Below are 23,753 nucleotides of genomic sequence, written 5' to 3' on the forward strand. Positions count from 1 at the left end.
GTACTTCATGACATCCTGTTGACTAAAAAAGGACATATCAACTGTATCATAACATGATCTGTGCTGTGAGTCTTGTCTTTAACAGCTCAAATGTCTTAAACTCTTAAAACGTATAGTCCACACCTGCTCCCAACCCACATGGACTGACATTCCAAACATTGCTACACGCTGGTATATGAAGACTGTATTTCAACAGGATGACCGTTTGTAAGGCTGTAAATGGTGCTGAAAATGCAGTAAAAATATAGTATGCACAATAAGGTTTAATTACTGTCCCTCCATTTTTGCTGTGATTTACACACTATACATTGCTTGTGTTGACAGGGAAGGTAATGGGTAAATAAAGGTCAGGTAAAGGTCAAATGTGTCCAAGCAGTGATTTTATGTTTTAATGGCATGGCTGATGGCTTCCCTTGATAAATATGGTGTTGTGTATTGCAATGCAGTAGTGGTTTAGCCATGTGAACTTGAAATGGCCACATGGTTATTTCAGTCAAAGTCTTTCCATGTTCGTATGTAGTTGGTCAATATTTCTCAGGCAAATATTTCAATGCTTACTTTTACTACAAGTGCCATATCCAGATAGGTTGGTTGATTGGATGACTATTTGTGAATGTTTATTATTTTTATGTGATTTTAATTCCTTTTTTTGTGCAACATTGCTCTGAATAAGACCCTGTTGATGTGGAAATGCATGAGTTGTTCTAGGTAACTTGAGTAACAAAACCACACTTACCAGAACACAAATGCATGCGCAGACACTACATCAGCTCTTGTCTTGACTGTCTGGTATGTAGACACCGAGCAACAGGTGCAAACGTACTACATATGATCTTGGGGAGATAAATGATGACATGATCACCAACTGAATACAGCACACGTCCTATGTAGACATACACAGTGAAGGGTTGACATTGACTTTGAGAATTGCAACATTTTTTTTATCATGTCAAGAACCAAGACATTCACGACAGTTAAGAGCTATGTTAATGTGACGCCTGTCTTAAAAAGTATAGTCCATCAATCTATTAAGAATTAATTCAAGTGTATAGTAGAAGCTGTAAGCAATATCTAAATAATCTTAAGGTTTATAGCTTATGTAACTTACCCTGATAAAAACAGTTTATTGGATGGCTATTGCAAGAACAAATGTAAGTAAACAGAGTGAATATATTCACAGGTTCACAGCCTATGCGGTGCTGGGAAAAAGTATTTGTAAATGTATGATTACTGACAACCCTTTTGAATAACCATCACTTAATAGAACCTGTCTAGCAATGTGAAAGTCTCAAAAAGCAGCATGCTGCCATCTGAAGAAATTCAAGAACAGATAATAATAAAAAAGTCACTGACAAGTATCAGTCTAAGGCTCTGGGACTCCATGGTAAGGGCCATCATCTACAAATGGAGAAAACTCGAAACCCAAAGAGTGGCCAGCCTACCATAATTCCTCCAAGACAGCATCGACAACTCATCCAGGAAGTCACAAAAAACCAGACTAACATCTAAAGAACTGCAGGCTTGGATGAGTGTTCATGGTTCCACAATAAGAAAGAGCTGGGTGAAAATGGCATCCATGGAACAGTTGCAAGATGAAAAACACAGCTGACCAAAAAGAAAAAAAGAAAGAAGGTTCATCTCAGGTTTTTAACATCTTGATGACCCCCAAGACTTTTAGGATAATATTTTGTGTACTGGTGAGTCTTAAGTGGAAGACATGCCTTTCTGTAGTAGGTGTCTGGAATATATCTGGAATAAAGCTACACAAGCATTCTACAATAAAAGCATCATAGCGACAGTGTGACAAATATGTAAAAATAGAACAAAATCAGGAAGGCGGCAAAGACTTTTAAACATCACTGTATATATTTTATTCTCATATTAAGACTTTGTATGTGTGTTAGCAAGATTACAAAAAATCTCTGGGAGTAAAGGGTGAGTGTATTCTGATACTTACAGCTCTTTTAAACAAGATAGTTAGGACAGAAATGTCATATGACCATCTTAACAATTATCAAATTATTATATGTACATCTGGCATACTCAGTTCATATTTCTCATATAAAGCAGTCTATCCTACACACACACACACACACACTATCAGTCCAAGAAAAGGGAAAGAATTATTGTGTTGTTTTGGAAGAGGCGTTGTTTCATGATGTTGTTTTGTGGTTGGAGGACAGATGGTGATGCCAACTCCTGTGATCATCAATCAGAGGGACCTGGAAATACTGTTCCGATTTTCTGTCTTAACACAGACAGCGAGATCAAAAGGGCCTCCTGTAAACAAGGCAAACAGCACAACATAAGAGGAAGAAGACACTCTCACAGGTCACAGCACACAAATCATACACATGAACCGTTCTAGTAAAATATCTGGAACATAATGGCTATTTTGAAGACTTCAATGGCACAGGGTACAGGGTAGGATACTGATGGATGCCATCATGGGGTTTACAGTGTCCAGATCTGGCCCATCACAGGCCTATCAGGATGTACTTCCCACAAGTAAACAAGGCAGCATATTCTCTCTTACAGCTAGTATCGCCCACCTCCCCTTGGCCATTTAGTATCCATACTGTATTGCATTTTATTAATGTCCCTGCCACTGATGCGTCTCTGTCTCTTCCTCTCCTCTTCCTCACCTCTGTTCGTATGGTGCGACTGCCCTGCATGGGGCATGTGTTGAGATACAGGTTGAACAAGGAACTTGGGTCAGAAATGTCCAGGTTCTGATCAGAATCAACGCTAGCCTCCAGACCTGCCAAACCGCCAAACACCACTAGCATGTGCCTAAAAAGGAAGAGAGAACAGATTATGAGAATGGAAGAGGATGCAAGACAATAAGGCAATGCAACAAAAGCAATGAAGTAGTGTCCATGTTTTATACATCATGTCGTGGTATTACAAGTATACAGCCAGTTTCCTGAGCATGGGTTAAGCCTAGGCCTGAATGGAAAGATTTAACTTTTCTTTTAGTCTCAGGCAGGGGTCATCTGTTGACTGCATGTGACATAAGTTGGCAAAATAAGCTAATATTACTCTGTTGTGTCAGTTCTGTCATTTCCGACAGACCCAGGCTTAAGAAAAGGCTGAATCCATGCACAAGAAACCGACTCATAGAGCCTTAAGTAGTTGATTATGTGAAGTGTGTTAACCCTACTTAAAGGAGGCCTGAGGGAATATAGCAGAGAGGTAGCAGGGCTGACCTGAATGGGGATATTGTAACGTTGTCTACATGGCTTCCCTTCTCAGAGGTTCCAATAGTGACATCATAACCTTCTTTAAAAGGACATTCAGTAAATACAGCACCTGTATACACAACAAGAAGAATATTTAAAAGACAAATATGAATACCATACAAGCCATTGGAGTATTATTTCTATGCAGATATGCATACGCTTAGGACTGACATGATGAACATGGTGCTAACTTACTGAGACAGGAAGCAAGTCGGACAGTGTAACCCCAATAAAGCCCTTTTTCTGTACGGGGAACATGAGGAGCCACTACGACACCTTTATAGCGTTTACCACCTGCAACACACACACACACACACACGCACACACACACTTTATTATTTTATTTACACTGAGTTGACTGAGCCGAAGATAGAAAAATGGACAAAAAGATCCTACAACTCTTTCTAACCACAAATTTAAAAAAGCTGCCATCATTAAGCCTCTTACCGGAGTCCTGATTCTTGTCGAGTTTCACAGTTACTCTTAATCCTGGTTTAAGCTGCTTATCAATCTGAACCTCCTACAAAACGAAACACACACATACTTTAAAAACACATAGTGGCAGCAGTGGCAAAACACACTAAGTTACAGAAAGACCATGGAAATACACACACCTGCCTCATGCCACAGTCCACATAAGAGCCCTTTTCTGCCTTACAGGGTCGATCAAGGACCAGTCCTTCACGAAACACTGCCTCCTCATCCATCCGCATGTGATGCGGACTATCTAATGGATTCAAGAGACCTACACACAGACACACACATTAGACATATGCAAACATATACAGGACCATGCAGATGTATGCATGCTTGTGTGCTAGTCATATGGAGGGATCAAAAAGGGTGTCTCACCTGCAAACTGTAGGTCCTGATGTTTAGGAAAAAATGCTTTCCTCAGGTACCTGATAGTAGAGAAGAAGGTGTAATTACAAAACAAAGGTAAATATATTTTCTATACATCCTGTGTGTGTGTGTGTGTGTGTGTGTGTGTGTGTGTGTGTGTGTGTGTGTGTGTGTGTGTGTGTGTGTGTGTGTGTGTGTCATTATAATTTGTGGGAACCATCGAATTAGCCTCTGGGACTATACTTACTGTGGACACTCCAAGTACTGGAGAATGCGTGCAAGCTGAACACATGCTCGTCCCTTCTTCCCGACACCATTATACTCTCCTTCAGTGTTTCTTTAATGATAACAATTTAAGAAGGTTACAAAAAGGTTAGGGTTCAGGAACACACATCATTTTAAGAAGAGCTCTGGCCTGTACTGGATGATAAGCTGAGATTTGTGACAGACTTCAAAAAAATAAATACAAAGAGAGAAAAAATATACTCACTTCACATCCTCTCCTTGTTCATCAAACACAATTACTTCATCGACACAGAAGACGGTGCAGGCGCGCGCAATCTGCCCTGCCAGGTATGTGCGCAACTCAGGTGACTGTGCGTTGTCCAGCACAGAGCCCGGCAGCGCCACACTCAATGTATATGAGCGACCTGACAAAGAATAACAATTCTTATAAAAAAATATCTTGTGTCTGCTATTCAAAACACAAAAAAAGACATAGTCTACAAAATAATTGAAGAAATCACCTGGGACCCTCTGTGTAGATTATGCCAAATTTATATCTAAACATGTCTCTGAAGTGGGCAAGATGCTTACCATTACTCTTTTCCTCCTCAACCACCCGAGCCTTTTTTTCCTCCAGTTCCTTGATCTTCTGTTTCTCCAGCTGTGTAATGAGTCTTTCCTCTTTCCGCTTGCGCTTATCCTCCTTCCCTGGAGAGAGCACACACAGCTAAAGTTACCCTTCTGTTACCACTAGATCAATAACGTTGTTGATATGCTGCAAGTCTTCACACTCACGTTCTGTTTTCCATTTCTTCCAGTCAACTCTCTCTTGGGCCTGTGTTAAGAAAGTGTACATGCATATTTATCTACGTTTCTGTTTGAAACAGACAGTTCAGTTTGCGTAGTTAACCTTACAGTCCCTTGAAAACGTGTTTACGTCGGAGCCTAAACAAACGCTGTCTGTGCGGTTCTTCTCAGAGTATAAACTACAACACAAGTAGTGTAGAGACAACTACACAAAGGCTATTTCTTCATATTCAACAAGTTATTTACAAATATCAATAAAATCAGGCAATTACCTCTTTAGAAAGACTCCCTGGCTTCGTCATGGCATGTTTTTCCGACATTTTCACGTGTGTGTGTTTCCTTGAAATAATTCCCAATAGACACATAATGCAAACATTTGGGTTCCGCTGGAATCATTGATGTCTATCCCCGTATGATATAAATGCATTAAACTTAACGTGGTCAAATAGGATATTTTATACTTACATAACATACTGAAATACTTCTTATACGACATTTCACCCATTCAACAATATTTATCCAAAGTCCAAAGCGGCGAAATATCTCCAGTCGGATGTTTAGGATGTAACACTTCCTTTTCAAGCAAAGGCCTCCGGTGGAAAACATCATACACCGAGCCTTACAAATTCGTAACATAAATAGTGTTCCCCAATACGTCTTTTTTACCACCAGAAGAGTTCTACCGTTTGTTGGAATACCTGAACATTAAAAGTAATCATGGTAAGTAGAGATATAACTCGTTGTACACTTGAAATCGCTGTTCTTGTGTAGTTAGCCAAACATGCTATCAAGCGAAACGTGGTGGCTTGGAGCTCGTGTATGACGTTGGCTACAGCATGTTCTTCGATGTCTCTCTGGACTGATATTGAAGGGTGTTTTCAGAAGTTTTGTTTAAGTACGCAATTAGTATAGGTTACGATGTAAGTAACAGGCGACACAGCGCTATGTACATGTTCTAGTTATCCATTTGATTTGATTCAATGATAAAACAGCTAGCCTATCCGCTAGTGTTTTGTTTATCTGCAGCTGTTACTAGCAAGTTGTGATAGTGACGTAAACTTCGACTTTCAGAGTAAAGTGAAAAGCTTAAGTTACCTCTGGTTGTTTTGATAGTCTGGTAATGTTATAAACAATACTGTTAAGCGTTTTGACACGTTGTAGAAAATACCCTACTCTTTAGCAAACACTGTATGACGTCAACTTCTCTAAGTGCCCATAGTCCCATACCATTGGCATATGGTATGGTTATGTTATTTAACATTTTGTCCAAAGCGTCGTACAAATGACAACAATACAACGGTTACATTTCGCAGCAAGCTATTTAATACTTTAAGGTGGTAATACTACATAAAAGAGGATATCCATAATAAACAATAATGTCAATTCAATCAATAGCTTAATGAAAATAACTAACTAATTAACTGTAATATACCAACTGTGACACTTGAGAAACGCTTTACAAACTAGGTGCAGGTTTAACAGATATGCTTTTAGACCCCTTTTGAAAGACCTTAAAGTATCTCGGGAACGGAGAGCACTGGGCAACTACTGACAGATCTACTGGTATGATGAGTGTTGTTGTGGCTCAGGAGATTCACCTAGAGGAACATTTTAAAATCACTCAGAGAAATGTAAAAATTAAAGAGTATGTGAAGCGATTATATGACTGTGTGTGTGTGTGTGTGTGTGTGTGTGTGTGTGTGTGTGCCTAATGATAGTATTGCAAAAGTGAACAGAATATGCATTTACGATGTGTCAACAGAAGTTCACTTGGACACCATCCAGCTACACTTACATCATTATAGACTAGAGTAATATGAGCTAGCCTTATCTCAAGTGTCATTTGCTCAGCTGGAAACAAAATATCACATCATCCAGTAATCACTTACTTACTTACTTACTTGTGTTCAGATATTTCTGATACTGATTTGTCTTTTTAAATTTACTATATACATATTTTCTTCCACCTGATGTAAAGGCTAATGCCGTTTGTTTTTCCTATGTTTGCAGCCTCAGAACGAACACATTGAGTTGCACCGTAAACGCCATGGCTACCGCCTGGACCACCATGAGAGGAAGAGGAAGAAGGAGAGCCGTGAGGCTCATGAACGCTCTCACAAGGCACGCAAGATGATTGGCCTGAAGGCCAAACTCTACCACAAACAGCGACACTCTGAGAAGATCCAGATGAAGAAGACGTGAGTAACATGCTGGAAAAGGAGAAAGTTGAATGGAATGATTATGGGAATGTTGTAATGAGCATACTCACAACTGACTGATGAACTACTAGTGTGACGAGAGTGTTATTGTGGATCAGAAGCAAATCATTTACAGATATAATTAACATTGAGGGAAAACTTGCTGTGAAGGACCATGGTGCCACATGTCAGCTGATACACATTTCCCTTCAGAATTTTTTTTGTGTATGTGGATTGTGGATGGGTGGCATCTGTATGTTTCTGTTGCATATTCATGGTTGTGCGTTTGTCTGTTTGTTCTAGCCTGAAGATGCATGAGCAGAGGAAGAGCAAACAGAAGGATGATGAGAAGACACCAGAGGGAGCCGTGCCAGCGTACCTGCTGGACAGAGAGGGGCAGTCGCGGGCCAAGGTCCTCTCCAACATGATCAAACAGAAGAGGAAGGAGAAGGCTGTGAGTATTCATTCATTTTGAGTCATCACCCATTCATTTTGAACTCTCATATACCACTTTAGAAATACTCCGGCGACCCGGGTTTGATTCCCGCCCCGTAGTCCTTTCCGGATCCCACCCCTACTCTCTCCCCCTGTCACTCTACACTGTCCTGTCTGATTAAAGGCACAAAAGCCCCCAAAAATATACTTTAAAAAAAAAGAAATACTCATATAATAATAACTTATATGTAACATGGTGGTTTGGGCTCTGTTTTGCATTACAAGAAATGTAAATGATGTTGTTGGTGCGTTAAGTACTGAGGTTCTCATTCTGCGTTTGTGTGTTTCCAGGGTAAATGGGAGGTGCCCCTGCCAAAGGTGCGGGCGCAAGGGGAGACGGAGGTGCTGAAGGTGGTGCGGACGGGCAAGCGTCAGAAGAAGGCCTGGAAGCGCATGGTGACCAAAGTCTGCTTTGTTGGCGACGGCTTCACACGGAAACCCCCCAAATACGAGCGCTTCATCCGGCCTATGGTACACAGACTGTCCTACTCACTCTGTTCTTTTCTGTACAGCTTTGTCAGTAGAAAGCTAGTCAGTTGTGGTTTCTGATCAGTATGTCGATGGGGGCAGTTGAGAAGATTTAAGACCTTCTGCACACAGGGATCATCACCTACAAACTTGAAAAAACTCAGACTAATACACATTTTGTTGTTCTTCCTACACAGGGACTGCGCTTCAAAAAGGCTCACGTCACGCATCCAGAACTCAAAGCCACATTCTGTCTGCCCATCCTGGGTGTGAAGAAGAACCCCTCCTCGCCCCTTTACACAACACTAGGCGTCATCACCAAGGGAACAGTCGTTGAGGTCAATGTCAGTGAGCTCGGTCTGGTCACACAAGGAGGAAAGGTCATCTGGGGTGAGTGCAGCTGTGTTTATGGGTGCCTCTCATTTGGGCTTTTATACGTCCTCCCTCGCTCCTCGGGCCTCGATCCTCACTGATCTACATAAAGCATGATGGGGCGGCAACAATGGGATAGTCTATCCAGTGTTAGTTATAGATTAGTGGGAATGCCCCTTGAGGATCGAGGAGAGATGTTGAGAGGCAGCCTAAATGAAATGGGCCAATTCCCTGTTGCTGCTGTGTGTGCTGTAGATCTGCTGCTGATGGCTGAAGTTCACTATAGGAGAGACTCATTTGAATAACACACACCATATGCTATGCTGAAATTGAAGTTTAGCATGCCTGAAAAGGGCATAACAATTATGTGTCACGTGTTGCACTCTCTTATTACGGTCATTTGTTGTTTCAGGTAAATATGCCCAGGTAACGAACAACCCAGAGAATGATGGCTGCATCAATGCTGTGCTGTTGGTCTGATGGATCCTGTCTAAATTAACTGTACCTCCGAAAGCTGCCGTTATGCCTTCACCAGCACTGGGAACGTCTGGTGTCCTCCCAGAGCGTTTTGTAATCATTGGCCAAAAATGAGGGATTATGGGACACTGTCGTACAACCAGATGCATCTCAGCAACTTTTGGAGTCATTTCTGCAGTGGCATGTATTATATTTGAAAATGTTCTGTTTATAATAAAAAAAAACTATTAAATTGACTTGCTGAATGTGTCGCACCATTTTTAAATGAAAATTGAGTGTGGTGTCATGTCACTCTTATGTAGACACCGTCAAGTAAAGTCTAAACCATGGAAGTCCACATGGATCATGGATTTTCTCACCCAAAGAACACAGAAGGTGCCGGTCCACAAAAGGTTCTCTGACATCAGATACACATCCACTGGCTCACCTCAGGGTTGCGTCCTTTCACCAATGCTTTTCATCTTGTACACAGATGACTGCAGAACCGCTATCCTGATCGTAGTCTAGTGAAGTTGGCTAACAACATTGTTCTCCTTTCTATCATACTATCTGGTTCTGTCCAAGGTCACGGGCCTGTCCACAGTGAGTTTGTGGAATGGTGTGATGGCTCCTTTTTGGAGCTAAATGTTACAAAGAACAAGATGTTCATTGACTTCACCAAGCATGGAGGATGCAGGACTACAACTATGGGGAACCAGTTGAAGTTGTACATGAATACAAATACCTGGGCACTTCCATTGGTGACAAAACTGCGTTTTGACTCTTAACGATCGATTCTTGAAAATGTCATCAGTGGAAGTATTTCTTGAGGAAGCTACACTCATATGGAGTAAGCAGGAAGGTTCTCAACATTTTTATTTTCTCTTTTATTGAAAGTACTGCCCTTTTCATATGCTGATTTGATATCTGATCGAGGGTGGGTGGGCAATGTTTTTAGAACATGTGTACACAGTGCTCTGGAGGCGTTTCTTATTTTTTGATTGAGAGGGAGTGAAATTTCCCCTTGGGAATCAATAAAGTATCTATCTATCTATCTCTGAGATAGATAGATAGATACTTTATTGATTCCCAAGGGGAAATTTCACTCCCTCTCAATCAAAAAATAAGAAACGCCTCCAGAGCACTGTGTACACATGTTCTAAAAACATTGCCCACCCACCCTCGATCAGATAGATTAGCACAAATAAAAAACGACATGATTTTCGATGTCTCCTTACGGTAACATAATCTAAGCATATTTCATGGCCACGAGATGGCGCCATGGCACTGAACTTCGATTGATGTGTGCTAGCAGGGAAATAGCGCCATCTGGTGGCCGTGCAGTGCAATGGCGCCGTTAAATATGGAAATTACAGTACAGAATAACATTTTCTTCGTTTTCTTCTTTTCTTCGTTTAATCCATCTGATTGATTGTGTTTCTCTTTTTAAATGTCGTTCCTCTACACATTGTGATGTATCATTAACGTACCTTACATTGTGGCATTAAATATTAGCCTACTAGCCTATAGTGCTTTGCCCGAACAACATGATATTCCTAAAAAGGGAAAGGGAATAGGCATTCAATAATAACAATACGTAGCCTACAGTGTGCAGAATTTATGCAAGGCTGCATATGACATTTTTACAGATCGATCGATCGAATGTCTTCAAAGGAAGAATATAATAAAGATTAACTAGGCTGCAAATAACAAAGGGGATGGGGGGGCATTAAAGCAGTAGTGAAGTGACTGAAATATCTAAAAATGAATCGACCATCTAAATTGGGGGCGTGGTTCTTGTGATTAGATGGTAGAGTTGTGTAGTGCGACTTAAATAGATTAGATTAGATTTAAATTTAAATGGCAGAAGAATGAAATTCTTTGACCTTTGACCGATTTCCAAAATATGACCTTTAACACTTGACGTCATAGCAATGCGCGCCTATGATGAATACAGATCATAGACCTAAAAGAAATGGACAAACAGACTCCGTTGTTCTCTATGGAAGGGGGCTGAAACAAAATTCCGTTTACTTTCCGTCTTACTGCGCAGACTCGTACTCAGTTCGTAACGTTAGCCTGCTGTAACTCGTCTGATAGATCGAAAACGTCTGAAATTGTTAATGTTCGTTTTTTAATATTATTATTATGTGTACTTGCCTCTAGGTAATGCTTTACCATATCAAACAGTAGGCTACCGTAGGCTACACGCATTTTCACTGATCTTGCGAATGACTCTCCGTCATGGTTTTCGTGCAGGCTCACTCAGCTTCTTATCCAAACATTACGGGCGAACGTTAGCTTCCCTACAACAGACATGCTAAAATACTTCTTTACGGGAAACCAAGGTAATATACGGGGAAGAAGTGAATTAATTTTGCCTTCGATACCCTATATACAATACACAGAAGCTATAAGGGAGACAAAGGGCACATGTTATATGAAGTTATGGGATCGCAAAAAAATCTGAAATCTATGGCCGTCCAAGGGAGTTAGCAGAGTGTTGATCACCAGCTCATTTCGTGTTTCTACTTCCGGGAATATGCCTGCCCCCTTGATACAGATCAGACCCGATACAGATCAGACGGCTAGGAAATCAACAGGAGAGCAGTGCACAACGGAGCAGTGTCCGTTTGAGAGACTTCTCGGGTTTTTTTTACAAAACACTTTTTATTGGTATAGCTCTAGTCATTATCGTTGAAGAATGAAAGCATACATACCGTTTACGCTATGGCTGTTTTTAAACGTGTCGCTGACTGCTGCGGTCGAACCCATCAGTACTGGTATTGCTGTGGGCATGGCAGCAGCAATCACTGGCTTTCTTGCCAGTTATCCGAACTTGTTTTACCATTTCCATGAATGCTGCCGACCAGAGTGGATCTCTTTCAATAAGACACGTGAGTCTCATGGTTCCTACATACATGGATTTGTTTGCAATTGTACTGTGCTTTGTCTGCGACGCGACAGAGGTTCCTGAAATTGAAAGAGGAAATCCGTTGGTCTCTTGCAACATTAAAGACCTCTTATTTGAATGTTAAATTACAAGCTCAATATCGCAATGTGTCAATCAGTGTTCCATGCACTAGTATATGCTACATGCAGTATGTAGACTACTTGGGACACAAGACACCGTTTGTATTTCACTTTTACCCACCCAGTCAGTTTGGCAATTGGTCAGAACTGAGAATAGGATATAGAATGCACAATTCATCTGCACCAAATGAGTTCACATACCCTTCAGTGTTCAAGGGGCTCAACCTCATTTGGTCGTTAGACTACCACACACTAAGCAGACTTTATTAGGCTATGGTGGCTGTAGTGTGAAGGCCTTACTGGTGCCTTTTTTCTCTTGGCAGTCAATGTCCCCTTAACTGTCTTGGCTGTGTTGAACCATACAGCTGTATTCAGACTGGGTCATCTCTTCCCCTATTGGTCTGAACCATGAACATTTTGGCCATCCTCTCACCATGCATTGCAGGAAGTCCCATGTAGTCAATAATGTAGTTCCACTGCGGGAAGTAATTATTTAACAGCATAAACGAAATGTTTTCACAGTGGAACTGAAGATCCTTATCTTTGTCCCTCTGCATATCTCTGTGGTATCACTCAGACTGCTCTGGCTTTGCCTGTTCCCACTTTGTTGCCAGTTCAGTGACACATGTTGTAATGCGTGTCCTAGAATTCTGTCACATCTGTCTCAGCGTTCTTGGCATGACAATGGTATTGGTCAGTATTACCCTAGACCTCAAAATCAACAGGTAGAAGACCCTAATTTCCTGCATGTGGCAAGAGCCAGATGTGAAATGAAATTCAGGCCCTGCAGGTGGTTGAAAGGGCCCAGGATGCCATTGCGCTCTCCTTCGTTGTCCAATCTACGGCCACAAGGAAGAGGAATAGTGATGCAGTCTTGTTGAACTGTAAGCTGCGTTGTGTACTGGTAATAACTGGGAGATGATGATTTCATGTTGTAGTACCCAGAGTCATATAGCCATATATCTGGTACCTTTTTCGCATTATCACCCCAGCACTCTCCTTCTCAGATTCTGGAACACCAGAGCCTAAATTCCATCTCTGAGTGTGACCACAATGTTGAAAAACATGTTTCCTTATTTCTTTCCACTAGTTTTTGCAGTATGCAAGTCATTGTATGTCTTTCAGCGTATTTCAGTATGGACAGTTTCAGTCTGTAATGGCGTGCATTGTAGTGTGAAATATGTAGGTAATCATTTTAAAAAATGTTTTTGAAGAGGAAATATTTCAATATTTTCTATTCTTATTATTTCTTCCAGCAGAACACGTTTAAAGAAACCCACGTATTGGCTTCTGATGTTTAATAAATATCGTAACTGTCGCTTTAAATAGACGTAACCAGGAAGTGACCTAAGCGGTGGAGGCGTTGGTTATTATCGTTATTATGCAGAATCCTGTTGTTAGCTAGTAGCTAGTATATTTGCTCTGGTTAGATTCGTTTTACTCGTTATGGTTAGATGTAGGCATAAATGATTTCACTATTCATGAAATATGGGACACATGTGCGTCAATCTTCTGCGCTATATTTTGATAACCAGTTTCATTGTAGATTCATTCGAGCCAATAACAACCACAGCCTTTTTTGGAGCCGGGGCCTGTTACCTTGGAAATAAGTTATATAAAATTCTGTATGAAACGTGCGATGAGACCTGGATCAATTTCAATTCTTCTAGTAAGTTCGTATGAAACTGTAAAAAGTGATCTCTTAACATTTGAGTTTTGTAGAGATTGCACCGTATGTTACTGGTGTGGCGCTGAATGCCACGATGTATTGCAAGTGTCAAAGTGCATTTCTGTTTCAGTTTTGTTTCAGTTTCATTAAGTTCGTCTAAAAATTATTGCTCGGCTATGTCTACATGGTCTTTCAAACTGCGTTTGAGAGTCTCAACCTACCTCTATCGAAAGTTGAAAGTTCATGTTCACGATATGAAAACAGGCATCTCCTAAATTGAAATGTGACTGGTGGGTTGATCATTAGCCGCCTCCTGTTCTCCAAGGCATTTACTGAAGCATCATTATGCCTGTGAGCAGAAGACGGTGAAAAGTATCTTAGGTGAAATATGACATTAATTGTTTTCACACAGATCTGGAGTTGGCCTTGGACAGCAAGCTGTTTGGTCAGCATGTGGCGTCGCACGTCCTCCTGAAAACGGTGACCGGATACATGAGAAACCCGAACCCTAAGAAGCCGTTGGTCCTCTCTCTGCATGGCTGGACGGGCACTGGGAAGAACTTTGTTAGTCAGCTGATAGCTGAGAGCATCTACCACAATGGCATGAACAGCGGATTTGTGCATTTGTTCACAGCCACAGCACATTTCCCCCACCAGAAACATCTGGAAACGTACAAAGTAAGGGTGTCAAGCATGCACTGAAGTTAGTCTACATCTGCAAATGTCACAGCACACTTGTGCTGGCAGTGTGTCCTGACATTAATGTTCAATTGTATTTACCAAGTTCATGGAAATGTTCTCTTGGACAGGAGCAGCTACAGATGTGGGTTAAAGGGAACGTAACAAAGTGTCCACGGTCCATGTTCATCTTTGATGAGATGGACAAAATGCAAGCTGGCCTTATCGACAGCATCAAGCCTTACTTGGATTACTATGAGAATCTGGACGGGGTTTCTTACAGGCAGGCCATCTTCATTTTCCTCAGGTGAGTTGAACTTCTCTCATTCTATTCAGCTTTCTTGTTTTGTTTTGCCTCGAAAATATTTCACCCATGCGAGAGCTGTACTTCACACAGTTATCTTGTAAGAGTCTTGATCTTAACTCAAATCCTGAGAGGATATGATCTCTTCAAATTATATATGATTAGAGTTTTGGATACTGTTTAGAGACCGTTTCTGTAAAAGTGCACCCAGGCAGAAATGTGATCTTAATGCTGCCGTCTGGCAGATTGAGGGGATTTAACCAACATTTTACATGTACACAACTCTCATGCCCCTCCCCCACTAATTGCATTCAGGAAATTGGTGATGGGAACATGCCAGGGCATGTCAGCCAAGGCAGCATGCATGTATATATTTTACGCTACAGACTTCAAGCATTTCAAGATGATTATTTTGGGCAAAAGTACAGTCAGTCGTAGTTTTCTTTTATTTGATTGGTTTAATTTATTTTGTTTGTTTGTTTTTTGACTAACTGGTACGCAACATGGATCCTTTATGATCGAGTCCTGAATGTTTACGCTGTTTGTCTATGTGTGCATACAGTAATGCAGGGGGGGAGAAGATTGCCGAGGTGGCCCTGAAGTTCTGGAATGAGGGTCGAGACCGAGAGGAAATCAAGCTGAAGGATTTGGAGATGGCAGTCACCCTTTCTGTCTTCAACAACAAACAGAGTATGTTGTTACACTTAATTTTCTAAGTAATTTTCACTTATTTAATTTTGACTGAATGCATACAGGGTTGAATCTGAAAATCATTGATTGAAGTAGTGGAGAGTGAAAGAAAAGTATCCACGCTAAAGTGATGCTTTCCAAATACGTGTTTGTTCAGTTTGACTCTGTCTGTCTGTTCTCTTGCAATACTATGAACCAATTTCCCTCTTTTTAAGGTAGGTTTGTAAGATGGAGGTCTCTTGACTTATCTGTCCATTATTGCCCTGCGTTCTCCTAGGTGGTTTCTGGCACGCCAGTTTGATTGACAAGAACCTGGTGGACGTCTATGTGCCTTTCCTGCCCCTGGAGCTCAAGCATGTGGTTCAGTGTGGCCTTGCTGAGATGGCCGCAAGACAACTGGACATGGACCGGGATGTGGTGGAGCAGATGGCCAAAGATCTGAACTACTTCCCTAAAGAAGAGCGCGTCTTTGCCACGCAGGGCTGCAAAGTGATCTCCAGCCGGCTGGATTACTACATTTAACGGCTGCAGACTTGCAGCGAGGAATTTGTTTTAAGAAGTGACTTCTTGTCTGAAGGGGATGTGGGGGGGCATATTGTCCCTTCTCCCTGTCATACTGTTCCTATGTTGGATGTTGGGCGCATAGTGATATCACTGGACACACAGGATAATTTTTAAACGTTTTAACTGCAACACGTTTGTGTCTGTAATCAGAATACAGGGAGTTGGTCCAGAGTGAATGTATGTGTGTATGTATGTGGGAACATGATGTAAGAAGAAGTGATGGGTGCCTCAGATGATTGAGTGAATTGCCAAGGAAGGAATCAAGTGCACCTCAGCCATCACAGTGTCCTTCAATAGAGCATCTCTTGAAAGGTGTGCTCACTGCACTAAATCTGCTAATAACTGTGATGTTTTATGCTTCTGTCAATAAGGACTTAAATCCTCCTCCATCTTTATGGATGAGGATCAGCTTCTAAAGATTTACAAGAAAACTACACACCCAATTCAACTTTGATCGTGTTTGATTAAAATGGGATGGATGTAACACATTTGCCTTTTACTTTGTGTTTTTGTAATAGCTCTGTTGGAGGTTCAAGTTTCTTAGCCACTGTGCTACATGTCGAGTTGTTAGGGTTACATTCATGTGTTCTGTGTAGGGCAGAAATCATGCATTTTTAACTTGCAATCATGTTAATTTGGAATGGGAAATTAGATGAAAAGATTGTGTTTGCAAGGTATTAGAGCCCGGGTTGACAGGTTACAGCAACCACAGTGCCTCTGCCATGTCCGTCTCAGGCTTAGCTCAAACGGTGCTGCAACCGCATTTCAGCTAGAGAAGGGGGCGCCTGTTTTTTCCACCTCATGCGAGCGGTTCTGTTCAGAAATACACTGAAAAGACAAGTTTGAGGTTAAAAGGGGGAAGTGGAGGTGAATGTGTGCTATAAAGTAGCAGAAATAAGGTGACCACCATCCAGACTTGAAAAGGAGGACAAAGTTGTCAAAGTCACAAATTGGCCAAAAGTGAGGATCAGTTCTTTGCCTTCCTTTGAGTGATTCCACAAAGTTGTGGCCTTTTCAACTTTGAAATGTTAAAATGTGAAATTACTTAAATGATCGGCTAATTTAACGATCGGGCTCTACAAAGTATCATATACTCATGTCATACCTTTTCCAGCAATTATTATTTCCAGTAAGTATATACACAATAACCATGAATTCCTTGATGCAGTTTCACAGCCACAAGGTAAAGAAAATACAAGAACAAGGGGTTTGGTTTTGAAACAAGTGTTATTTGATCAGATGTACCACAGAACATTCCAAGAGTTTCATCTATGGGAAAACAATACAGCAAAAGTCAGTGATGAGAACCAAGTTTACATTCTCCTTGGCAGGCTTAAGTAGATAGCACAACGGCTCCAATCCATTCCATTTTGACAAGTCAAGACAGTTTACAGTTCTGCCAGTGTGTACCCTCCAAGGTATGTCTATAATCATAGTGGTTTTCCACTTTTATAGCAGGCAAATTAAGCTGCAGACCTGTAGCCTGAACTGACTCAGAAACAGATAGAATGACATAACAATGACACCTGTTCATCTTTTTTTTTTTTTTTTTGGTTGTCTGGCTTGAGTTGTTCATTTGTGTTACTCGGGGATGCTAGCATACACTTGAGAGCTTAATGCGGTGAAGGAGCATTAACGGTGCCGTGGCTATAATGTCTTATTCCAAGGGTGTGGCAGAGGTTCCAAACAAGACATACCACCTTTAGGGGCTACTTTCTTACTTTTCCATCTTAATCTCATCCATCATAACAGTTTTTGGTGGCAGTGAATCTCAGTTGAAGTCCAGCATAGGAGCCAGTTGTTGTACTGTAAGGGGGTGACATCATCATTTAATGTGCAGAAAGGGAATTTTGTTGACAGCGATGCTAAAAGTATACATTCCAGCCAATAGTAGAATTACACAGCAGTTCTCTGTCCAACCATAGACTGTACAGTCTATGTGTCCAACCATACAATCATTTGCCAGCTTTGACTCTCTTCACATTAAAATGTCCCACGGTAGTCATCCCACCATGAACACTGCCACCATCATGGTTCTAAACAAAAGTGTTTCTGAAGGCATTGCAAATAAATGCTCTGCTGATGCATGCCAGAGGTGTCTCTAAAGTCTCTTCTCATATCAAGGAACAAGCACAGTAGAAACAGTAGAGTACCAACCAGGTGACATTAATACTGAATCACGAAGGTTTAAATGCGCGTTACTCTGAGGCTACAGTCAGGATGCCAGCAGCAGTGCTGCAGCAACATTCCATTACAGTATTGCCTAGGTAACACGGTGGCACAAACAAGCCCAGCAGCAGACATCTTGAGGCCTATTTCAAGTAAGTGGCTTCGGGACAAACCTGGGTTTGCCACAGAACTTTGTACTTGAAATAGCTGGTCAGCTAAAAAACACATGTACTTACAAGGGTCAGAAAATTCACAGCGACGTAATGGTCAAGATTTTCTTTTGTTTGCTTTTACAGCAGTCATGTTTTGGCAGAGTGAAGAGAAATATTACAAACATGTAAAAATACATATTTAAATCATTCAATTAGCATTTTACTTATTTACAAAACACGTTTACAGTCCTCATGGAGAGGGGGGCAGCACATTCTTTCACAGTACCTAATTTCAATCTATAAAACTGGGTGACCGCAATGTTGATGTTTTTTCTTTAGATTTTTAGTTGTTGCCTAGATGGATTTAATGAACATTCAAAGTGGATTTGAAAAGTGTGAAGTTCACTCACCCTGAAAGTGTCGGATTTTTAGGAAAAGTCTCTATGAGCTGCCACAGGTCCTCCCAGCCTGAATCTGAAAGCATCTCCCACACCTCTACCCTCAGGAGGGAGGCCTGGTACTGCAGTGAAAGCTCTGTTTGGTAGTATCTATCTCCTCTGTGTTACTCTACATAACCCTCAGAGACATTCATTAAAATTCTGTTCCAAACACATCCTGCCATCCAGCTGGGTCCAGTTTTATGTTTTTTTTACCAGGTGGGATTGGAGAAGGTGATGTTGTAGAGCTTGGCCCAGCGTGAAAACACCTGTTTTTCGGTGATGAAGCGGTGGTGGTTTCCACGACGACCCTTCTCATTCTGCATGTACATGGCACATTCGTCAGCCCCGCGAGGCTTGTAGTAGTGATACGGCATGCGCTTTGGCTGCTTCCGTCTGGAATGCAAACATCAAAGGGTTGCCGTCAGATCAAATGAAACATGGCAGATGTATTAATATTCACATGAAGCAGCCTCAGTGGAGGGACCCGCCTGGGCCGTGCAAAACTCAACCTTGTTATCTTTTCTAATTTCCACAAAACCTGCACCATAGTCCACTTTCAATTGCAGTTTTATTCATAAACAAGCTCATAAACTGCTACACTCCATTTGTTACACTCCCTTTGGTAATTCTGAGGTGCGTTCAAATTCGCAAACATAGGCGAACGTTTGCCAACAGTTTTCCGTTAGCCTTGAGTTTTCGCAAACAGTCTGAGGAGGTAGTTCTTTGCGAACATACAGTGGAACTGAATGTGAGTTTGACAAAGGTAACAGTGCAATGACCATTAGAATGGGATGTTAGCAACAAATCGACATTTTTTTTTAACTGAAAACATGTTCACCACGAACGTTCGCCACTGTTTGCCAAATTTGAAAGCACCTCAGCGCTCTCTCTCTCTCTTTCTCTCTTTATCTCTCTCTCACTCTCTCACACACACACACACACACACACACACTCTCTCTCTCTCTCTCTCTCTCTCTCAGACCACCACACTGTTGCATAACTACTCAGTAAAATGGCAATCCCTCCAGCAAATGGAAGTGCATGTAGAAAATGAGGGTTTATCTTTCCATGATTCAACAATAGACATACAGTAGAGTGCATTCATTGCGTAAGAAAGGTATCATGATGAATTTTAATCAGCTTTTGGCGGGTCAATGCTTCTAGGAAACCTGGCTGGCATCATTTCAAGCATTCTCTGACCCATCAATTAGTAATAACATCGTATTTCACACTTGTTAGTACTGCTTCACACAAAAGAGATCACTACCTAAAACTGAAACACACAATCTTTTGCAAGATGGCCTTTAGATGGTCTTGTAAGCAAATTGACACAAATTGTAAATGTAAATCTAAACGTAAACTGAAAATGTAAACTGAGCAGCACAGATTATCTTCAGGTTGTGGATGTCTCCTTACCCACAATAACTGGGTGGCACCATTCCATAGACTTTAATATTGTCACACAGCTCAATGGCGATCACCATGGTGAACCAGCCGGTGCTGAGCCAGGAGCGAGACTTCTCTCTGTGGCAGCGCAGTACAGACAACAGGAAAGAAAAGACAATCACCAGAAAGCCGACTTCCACCTCTCTAACAAATATCAGACAGTGCAGCAGATGCAGTGTTTATCCTTTCAGTTGAGGACATCCATCCTATACAAATTACAAGTAAGGAATATTGTATTGTCTGTTGGTTGGTCGTTATTGAAAAAAATAAGCCCCCGACAGCAGCATTCTGACAAGCCATAAAACAATAATATTGTGCATATGATAATGTTTAAAGGAATTGAGCTAAACATAAAAAGCTGATATGATATTTTGAATAATATTGAGAAACAATGTGAAATATGTATGATTTGAGAGTGAGAGGTTGCTCTCTACTACCTGTCTCGGCCAGTTTCCCTCTGGAACAGTGAGTCAAACTTCTTCATCTTGCTGGGGGTGATGGTGTAGAACGACACATTCCTGTAGGTGGCGCTAACCCTCTGGATGAGCCGGAACAGAGTGCCCTTCGCCTCCTTCCCAATCTTGGTCGGTGGACCCCAAAAGATCATGGACATGTCGGCGGACACGTTGAGGAACTCGGCGGGCCTGCGCACCACGCGGAACACGCTGGAATGCGCTACCACGCGTAGGGTGGTGCGGTTCCCCACGTCCTTCTCAAAGGCCGAGGTGGGGGCGTCATTCATGCGGATCACACATTCAGAGCTGTCAATCTCAGGGCCCACACCGCTGCCCAGCACGTGGCTGGAACTGGTCACCAGGGCACACTGGCCACAGCGCAGCAAGAGCGTCTGCAGATACATTCACACACACACACACAAACAGCACACACAGGCACACAAAGAAAGTAGCGCAATTGCATCAGCACGCATGGGTAGGTGATGGACGGCAATCACATATCCCATTGTGGGGTTGACAGATGAACATTTATGTCAAAGGTAGGAACTAAACAGGTAAATATCAGAATAGTATATAGAAATAGCAATCATTCTTGAATCTTGCAATACAAAACCATGGGGAGGTTTATAGATATGTAACCACTAACTAACATGCACTGTAAGTGTACATTCTTTCATGTCCATAATTTCATGTTCTCTCATCTCCCTAATTTCAAATGCCTGAAATGTAGGCTACCTTGTTTCCAAAGACCGGAACATATGCATCTCTGGTGGCCCATCTTTTCAGGTTTGTGTTTTTGGACATGTAATGATAGTTCCCTCCTCCGACAGCACTGTACAGCTGGTTTCCGCTGTTGGAGCTGTAGAGGATGAGCAGTGTTGTGAGGAGGAAGATGGCACCGAACACCACCATCCGCTGACTCTGATGCCCTGGCTGTTACCATGGAAACAATCAAACAAGCACAGGGATGTGTTCAGTGGTGCATTACCTTAAAACTGTGTTGAGTTACAAACCAGCACAAGAAAATGTGTGTCGAAAATGCTCTCTCTATACAATTAAACAATAGTCTAGCGGTACCACTCGTATGAGACATGAAGTTTGGTGCTGCTCTTAACTACACTATCTTTCTGAATATAGAAACTAGCTTGTCTCCTACACCCAGTGCTGTTTGGAGTTTGGCGGGTGTGTTATTTAGCTGCCAGTTCTGATGGCAGCTATCCAGTAATGCCATAACATGCCGACTGAGCAATATACTGCCACATTATGTCATCCAATTGAACTCCTCGATTTAGAATATCTGCAACAACAGCTCTTTTAGACATTTTAAACATTTGTTATAAATGGTTTGAAAATCAAGTGGAATCAAAAGTGAATTAAGTCAAGGCTGGCCTGCTTAATAGGCCACTGAGACAACCCAGCTCAAATATAACAGGTTTACACTATCATACATTAGCAAGTAGGCCAGTTAAAATCCTCACCTTTTCAACCAAAAGAAATCCCATAGTTCCATCAGAGAGGGTGCAATCACATTTTCATATCTTCTTCTCTGTTTCAGCAAGAGAGAGGAACGAGAATTAGTCTGGTTATGACTGCGTAAGAATTGATAACGTTTACAGATCGCATCGGCTTCAAAACATGCACCTCATGTGGCTCATGTGATGATGATATTCTCCTCTTTTCGGCATGATGGTCAATAGGACACCGAGAGACCGTGCTTTAGAATCCATCCTATGACAGGCCCTAATATGAAAGCGGAGACAACTGCAGACCGAAAGCATGCATATGCCGCTATACGACAATTTGTTTACACAACAAGATGTCATCATCTGAAATAAATATGTCCATTACTGCAATCGTCGTTCATCGCCGTTAAATACTTTAGAAACAGCAGGTAACATGGGTGGCAAAACATTGAATAGAGCGCGTGAGAGGCTGGATGGCAATCGTCTGTGACTGCTATCATAATTTTGTGAGCAGCTTGTCTGGACATGGCCGCCGCATCTCTACTCAACATCGAGATCAAGGCTGCTAAGATATCGGATAACAGAGTTTATCGGATTACGTTAATAATTATCTGACTTACCCCGACATACTAACAAATCCCTCTTCTGCAGGCAACATCAGGAAACCTGCTTCACGTCTTTCTGCATCTGCGTAGTTGGGCTCGAGCTGTCTGCGTCATCGTGATGAAGCCATACTGCGGTGTATTAAAATGCAGGGAAATAACATTGATGAATCTGAGCCACGAGTGCACCGGTAAAAGCAAGACGATAAAACTACGGGAAATTTGTAGGAGTGGTTCTTATAAATGTAGGCTATTTGCCGCTAGGCTCGGGGTTGAGACCACTTGTTCAGTCTCGTTTCATATGCACATACAATTGTTGCCCCTGCACGCCTTCAGCCAATGGAATATAGGCCTCTCGTAAACATGATTTACGCAGTCTCTCTACAATGGCAAAATGTAGAACTGCATGTTATTTGGCCAATACCTCTATTAGCACTATTCCAGACAAGTTATGCTGTTATTTCAATTATACAGCCATTCTAGGCTACTGTTTTTTTTTTATTCATTTTTTTTAAAAAAATCTGAGGTAGCCTAGATATATAGGCTAGGCTACTTTATTGATCCCCAAGGGAAAATTCAAGATTTGATCTGAATTTTATCGGACCGGTTAGGCCTAGCCTACTTATTCAGCATCATCATAATGACCCATAATTTAAAGTGACAACCTGGTTAAATTGCATGTAGCAGTTTTACTGAAAATAATGCCAATCATCACAGTATAGTTTTACCGATACATCAAACTACACAGCCCTAATAGAGAGCCGAAGTCCCGCCCCTTCCGATTGCCTCCATGGGACCTATCTTTGGATTTTTTTTCAATGGCAGTCAATGGAGAAATATAAATTATTTTCTGGTCCCGATTGTCTTGTGCCTTGAATTACCCATATGATGTTTGTCAATTTTAATGACAATTTTTCATGTAAAGACATTTGAAAAGTATGTCGTAACTAGTGAATTACAACATTGTGAAATATCGTGTTTC

At 41.5% G+C, this 23,753-nt stretch overlaps 4 protein-coding genes across 6 annotated transcripts; 2 read left to right on the plus strand and 2 right to left on the minus strand.

The window, feature by feature from the left end:
- Positions 1-1,853: 1,853 nt before the first annotated feature.
- On the minus strand, positions 1,854-5,456 carry spout1 (SPOUT domain containing methyltransferase 1). Its single transcript, XM_062555221.1, has 12 exons — positions 5,390-5,456; positions 5,106-5,145; positions 4,902-5,018; positions 4,576-4,735; positions 4,333-4,422; positions 4,095-4,144; positions 3,857-3,987; positions 3,690-3,762; positions 3,438-3,536; positions 3,210-3,312; positions 2,646-2,793; positions 1,854-2,280 (listed from the first exon to the last, which is right to left on the minus strand). Exons 1-12 carry the CDS (start codon positions 5,435-5,437, stop codon positions 2,209-2,211), a joined length of 1,131 nt encoding a protein of 376 aa, XP_062411205.1. The 5' UTR covers positions 5,438-5,456; the 3' UTR covers positions 1,854-2,208.
- A 224-nt stretch (positions 5,457-5,680) lies between these two features.
- nsa2 (NSA2 ribosome biogenesis homolog (S. cerevisiae)) lies at positions 5,681-9,363 on the plus strand. Its single transcript, XM_062555227.1, has 6 exons — positions 5,681-5,837; positions 7,128-7,315; positions 7,619-7,769; positions 8,102-8,281; positions 8,476-8,668; positions 9,063-9,363. Exons 1-6 carry the CDS (start codon positions 5,835-5,837, stop codon positions 9,128-9,130), a joined length of 783 nt encoding a protein of 260 aa, XP_062411211.1. The 5' UTR covers positions 5,681-5,834; the 3' UTR covers positions 9,131-9,363.
- A 2,315-nt stretch (positions 9,364-11,678) lies between these two features.
- tor1 (torsin family 1) lies at positions 11,679-16,528 on the plus strand. 2 transcript variants are annotated; one of them, XM_062555222.1, is made up of 5 exons: positions 11,679-12,003; positions 14,221-14,486; positions 14,618-14,793; positions 15,353-15,480; positions 15,758-16,528. In XM_062555222.1, exons 1-5 carry the CDS (start codon positions 11,811-11,813, stop codon positions 16,000-16,002), a joined length of 1,008 nt encoding a protein of 335 aa, XP_062411206.1. In that variant the 5' UTR covers positions 11,679-11,810; the 3' UTR covers positions 16,003-16,528. The 2 variants fall into 2 exon arrangements, with proteins under 2 accessions (XP_062411206.1, XP_062411208.1); XM_062555224.1 differs by lacking the exon at positions 11,679-12,003 and adding an exon at positions 13,489-13,808.
- Positions 16,529-17,252: 724 nt separating this feature from the next.
- On the minus strand, positions 17,253-23,055 carry LOC134101499 (alpha-N-acetylgalactosaminide alpha-2,6-sialyltransferase 6-like). 2 transcript variants are annotated; one of them, XM_062555225.1, is made up of 6 exons: positions 22,790-23,055; positions 22,185-22,252; positions 21,442-21,639; positions 20,689-21,098; positions 20,222-20,329; positions 17,253-19,198 (listed from the first exon to the last, which is right to left on the minus strand). In XM_062555225.1, the coding sequence occupies exons 2-6, from the start codon at positions 22,206-22,208 to the stop codon at positions 19,015-19,017; spliced, it is 924 nt and encodes a 307-aa protein (XP_062411209.1). In that variant the 5' UTR covers positions 22,209-22,252; positions 22,790-23,055; the 3' UTR covers positions 17,253-19,014. The 2 variants fall into 2 exon arrangements, with proteins under 2 accessions (XP_062411209.1, XP_062411210.1); XM_062555226.1 differs by lacking the exon at positions 22,790-23,055 and adding an exon at positions 22,346-22,724.
- Between the last annotated feature and the right edge of the window lie 698 nt (positions 23,056-23,753).

Source organism: Sardina pilchardus, chromosome 14 (genome assembly GCF_963854185.1).
Source record: "Sardina pilchardus chromosome 14, fSarPil1.1, whole genome shotgun sequence".
Taxonomy (NCBI): domain Eukaryota; kingdom Metazoa; phylum Chordata; class Actinopteri; order Clupeiformes; family Clupeidae; genus Sardina; species Sardina pilchardus.

Excerpts from the sequence above, each read along its gene's own strand:
- spout1 (XM_062555221.1), bottom strand. The coding sequence starts at position 5,437 with ATGTCGGAAAAACATGCCATGACGAAGCCAGGGAGTCTTTCTAAAGAG. Across the intron at positions 5,019-5,105 it reads GAAGAAATGGAAAACAGAAC|GGAAGGAGGATAAGCGCAAG; the intron begins GTGAGTGTGAAG and ends TGCTCTCTCCAG. Across the intron at positions 2,281-2,645 it reads GTCGCACCATACGAACAGAG|GAGGCCCTTTTGATCTCGCT; the intron begins GTGAGGAAGAGG and ends CCTTGTTTACAG.
- nsa2 (XM_062555227.1), top strand. Across the intron at positions 7,316-7,618 it reads AAGATCCAGATGAAGAAGAC|CCTGAAGATGCATGAGCAGA; the intron begins GTGAGTAACATG and ends TGTTTGTTCTAG. Across the intron at positions 8,282-8,475 it reads AGCGCTTCATCCGGCCTATG|GGACTGCGCTTCAAAAAGGC; the intron begins GTACACAGACTG and ends CTTCCTACACAG.
- tor1 (XM_062555222.1), top strand. The coding sequence starts at position 11,811 with ATGAAAGCATACATACCGTTTACGCTATGGCTGTTTTTAAACGTGTCG. Across the intron at positions 12,004-14,220 it reads GATCTCTTTCAATAAGACAC|ATCTGGAGTTGGCCTTGGAC; the intron begins GTGAGTCTCATG and ends GTTTTCACACAG. Across the intron at positions 14,794-15,352 it reads GCCATCTTCATTTTCCTCAG|TAATGCAGGGGGGGAGAAGA; the intron begins GTGAGTTGAACT and ends GTGTGCATACAG.
- LOC134101499 (XM_062555225.1), bottom strand. The coding sequence starts at position 22,208 with ATGGGATTTCTTTTGGTTGAAAAG. Across the intron at positions 21,640-22,184 it reads GATTTCTTTTGGTTGAAAAG|CCAGGGCATCAGAGTCAGCG; the intron begins GTGAGGATTTTA and ends CCATGGTAACAG. Across the intron at positions 20,330-20,688 it reads AGGGAAACTGGCCGAGACAG|AGAGAAGTCTCGCTCCTGGC; the intron begins GTAGTAGAGAGC and ends GCGCTGCCACAG.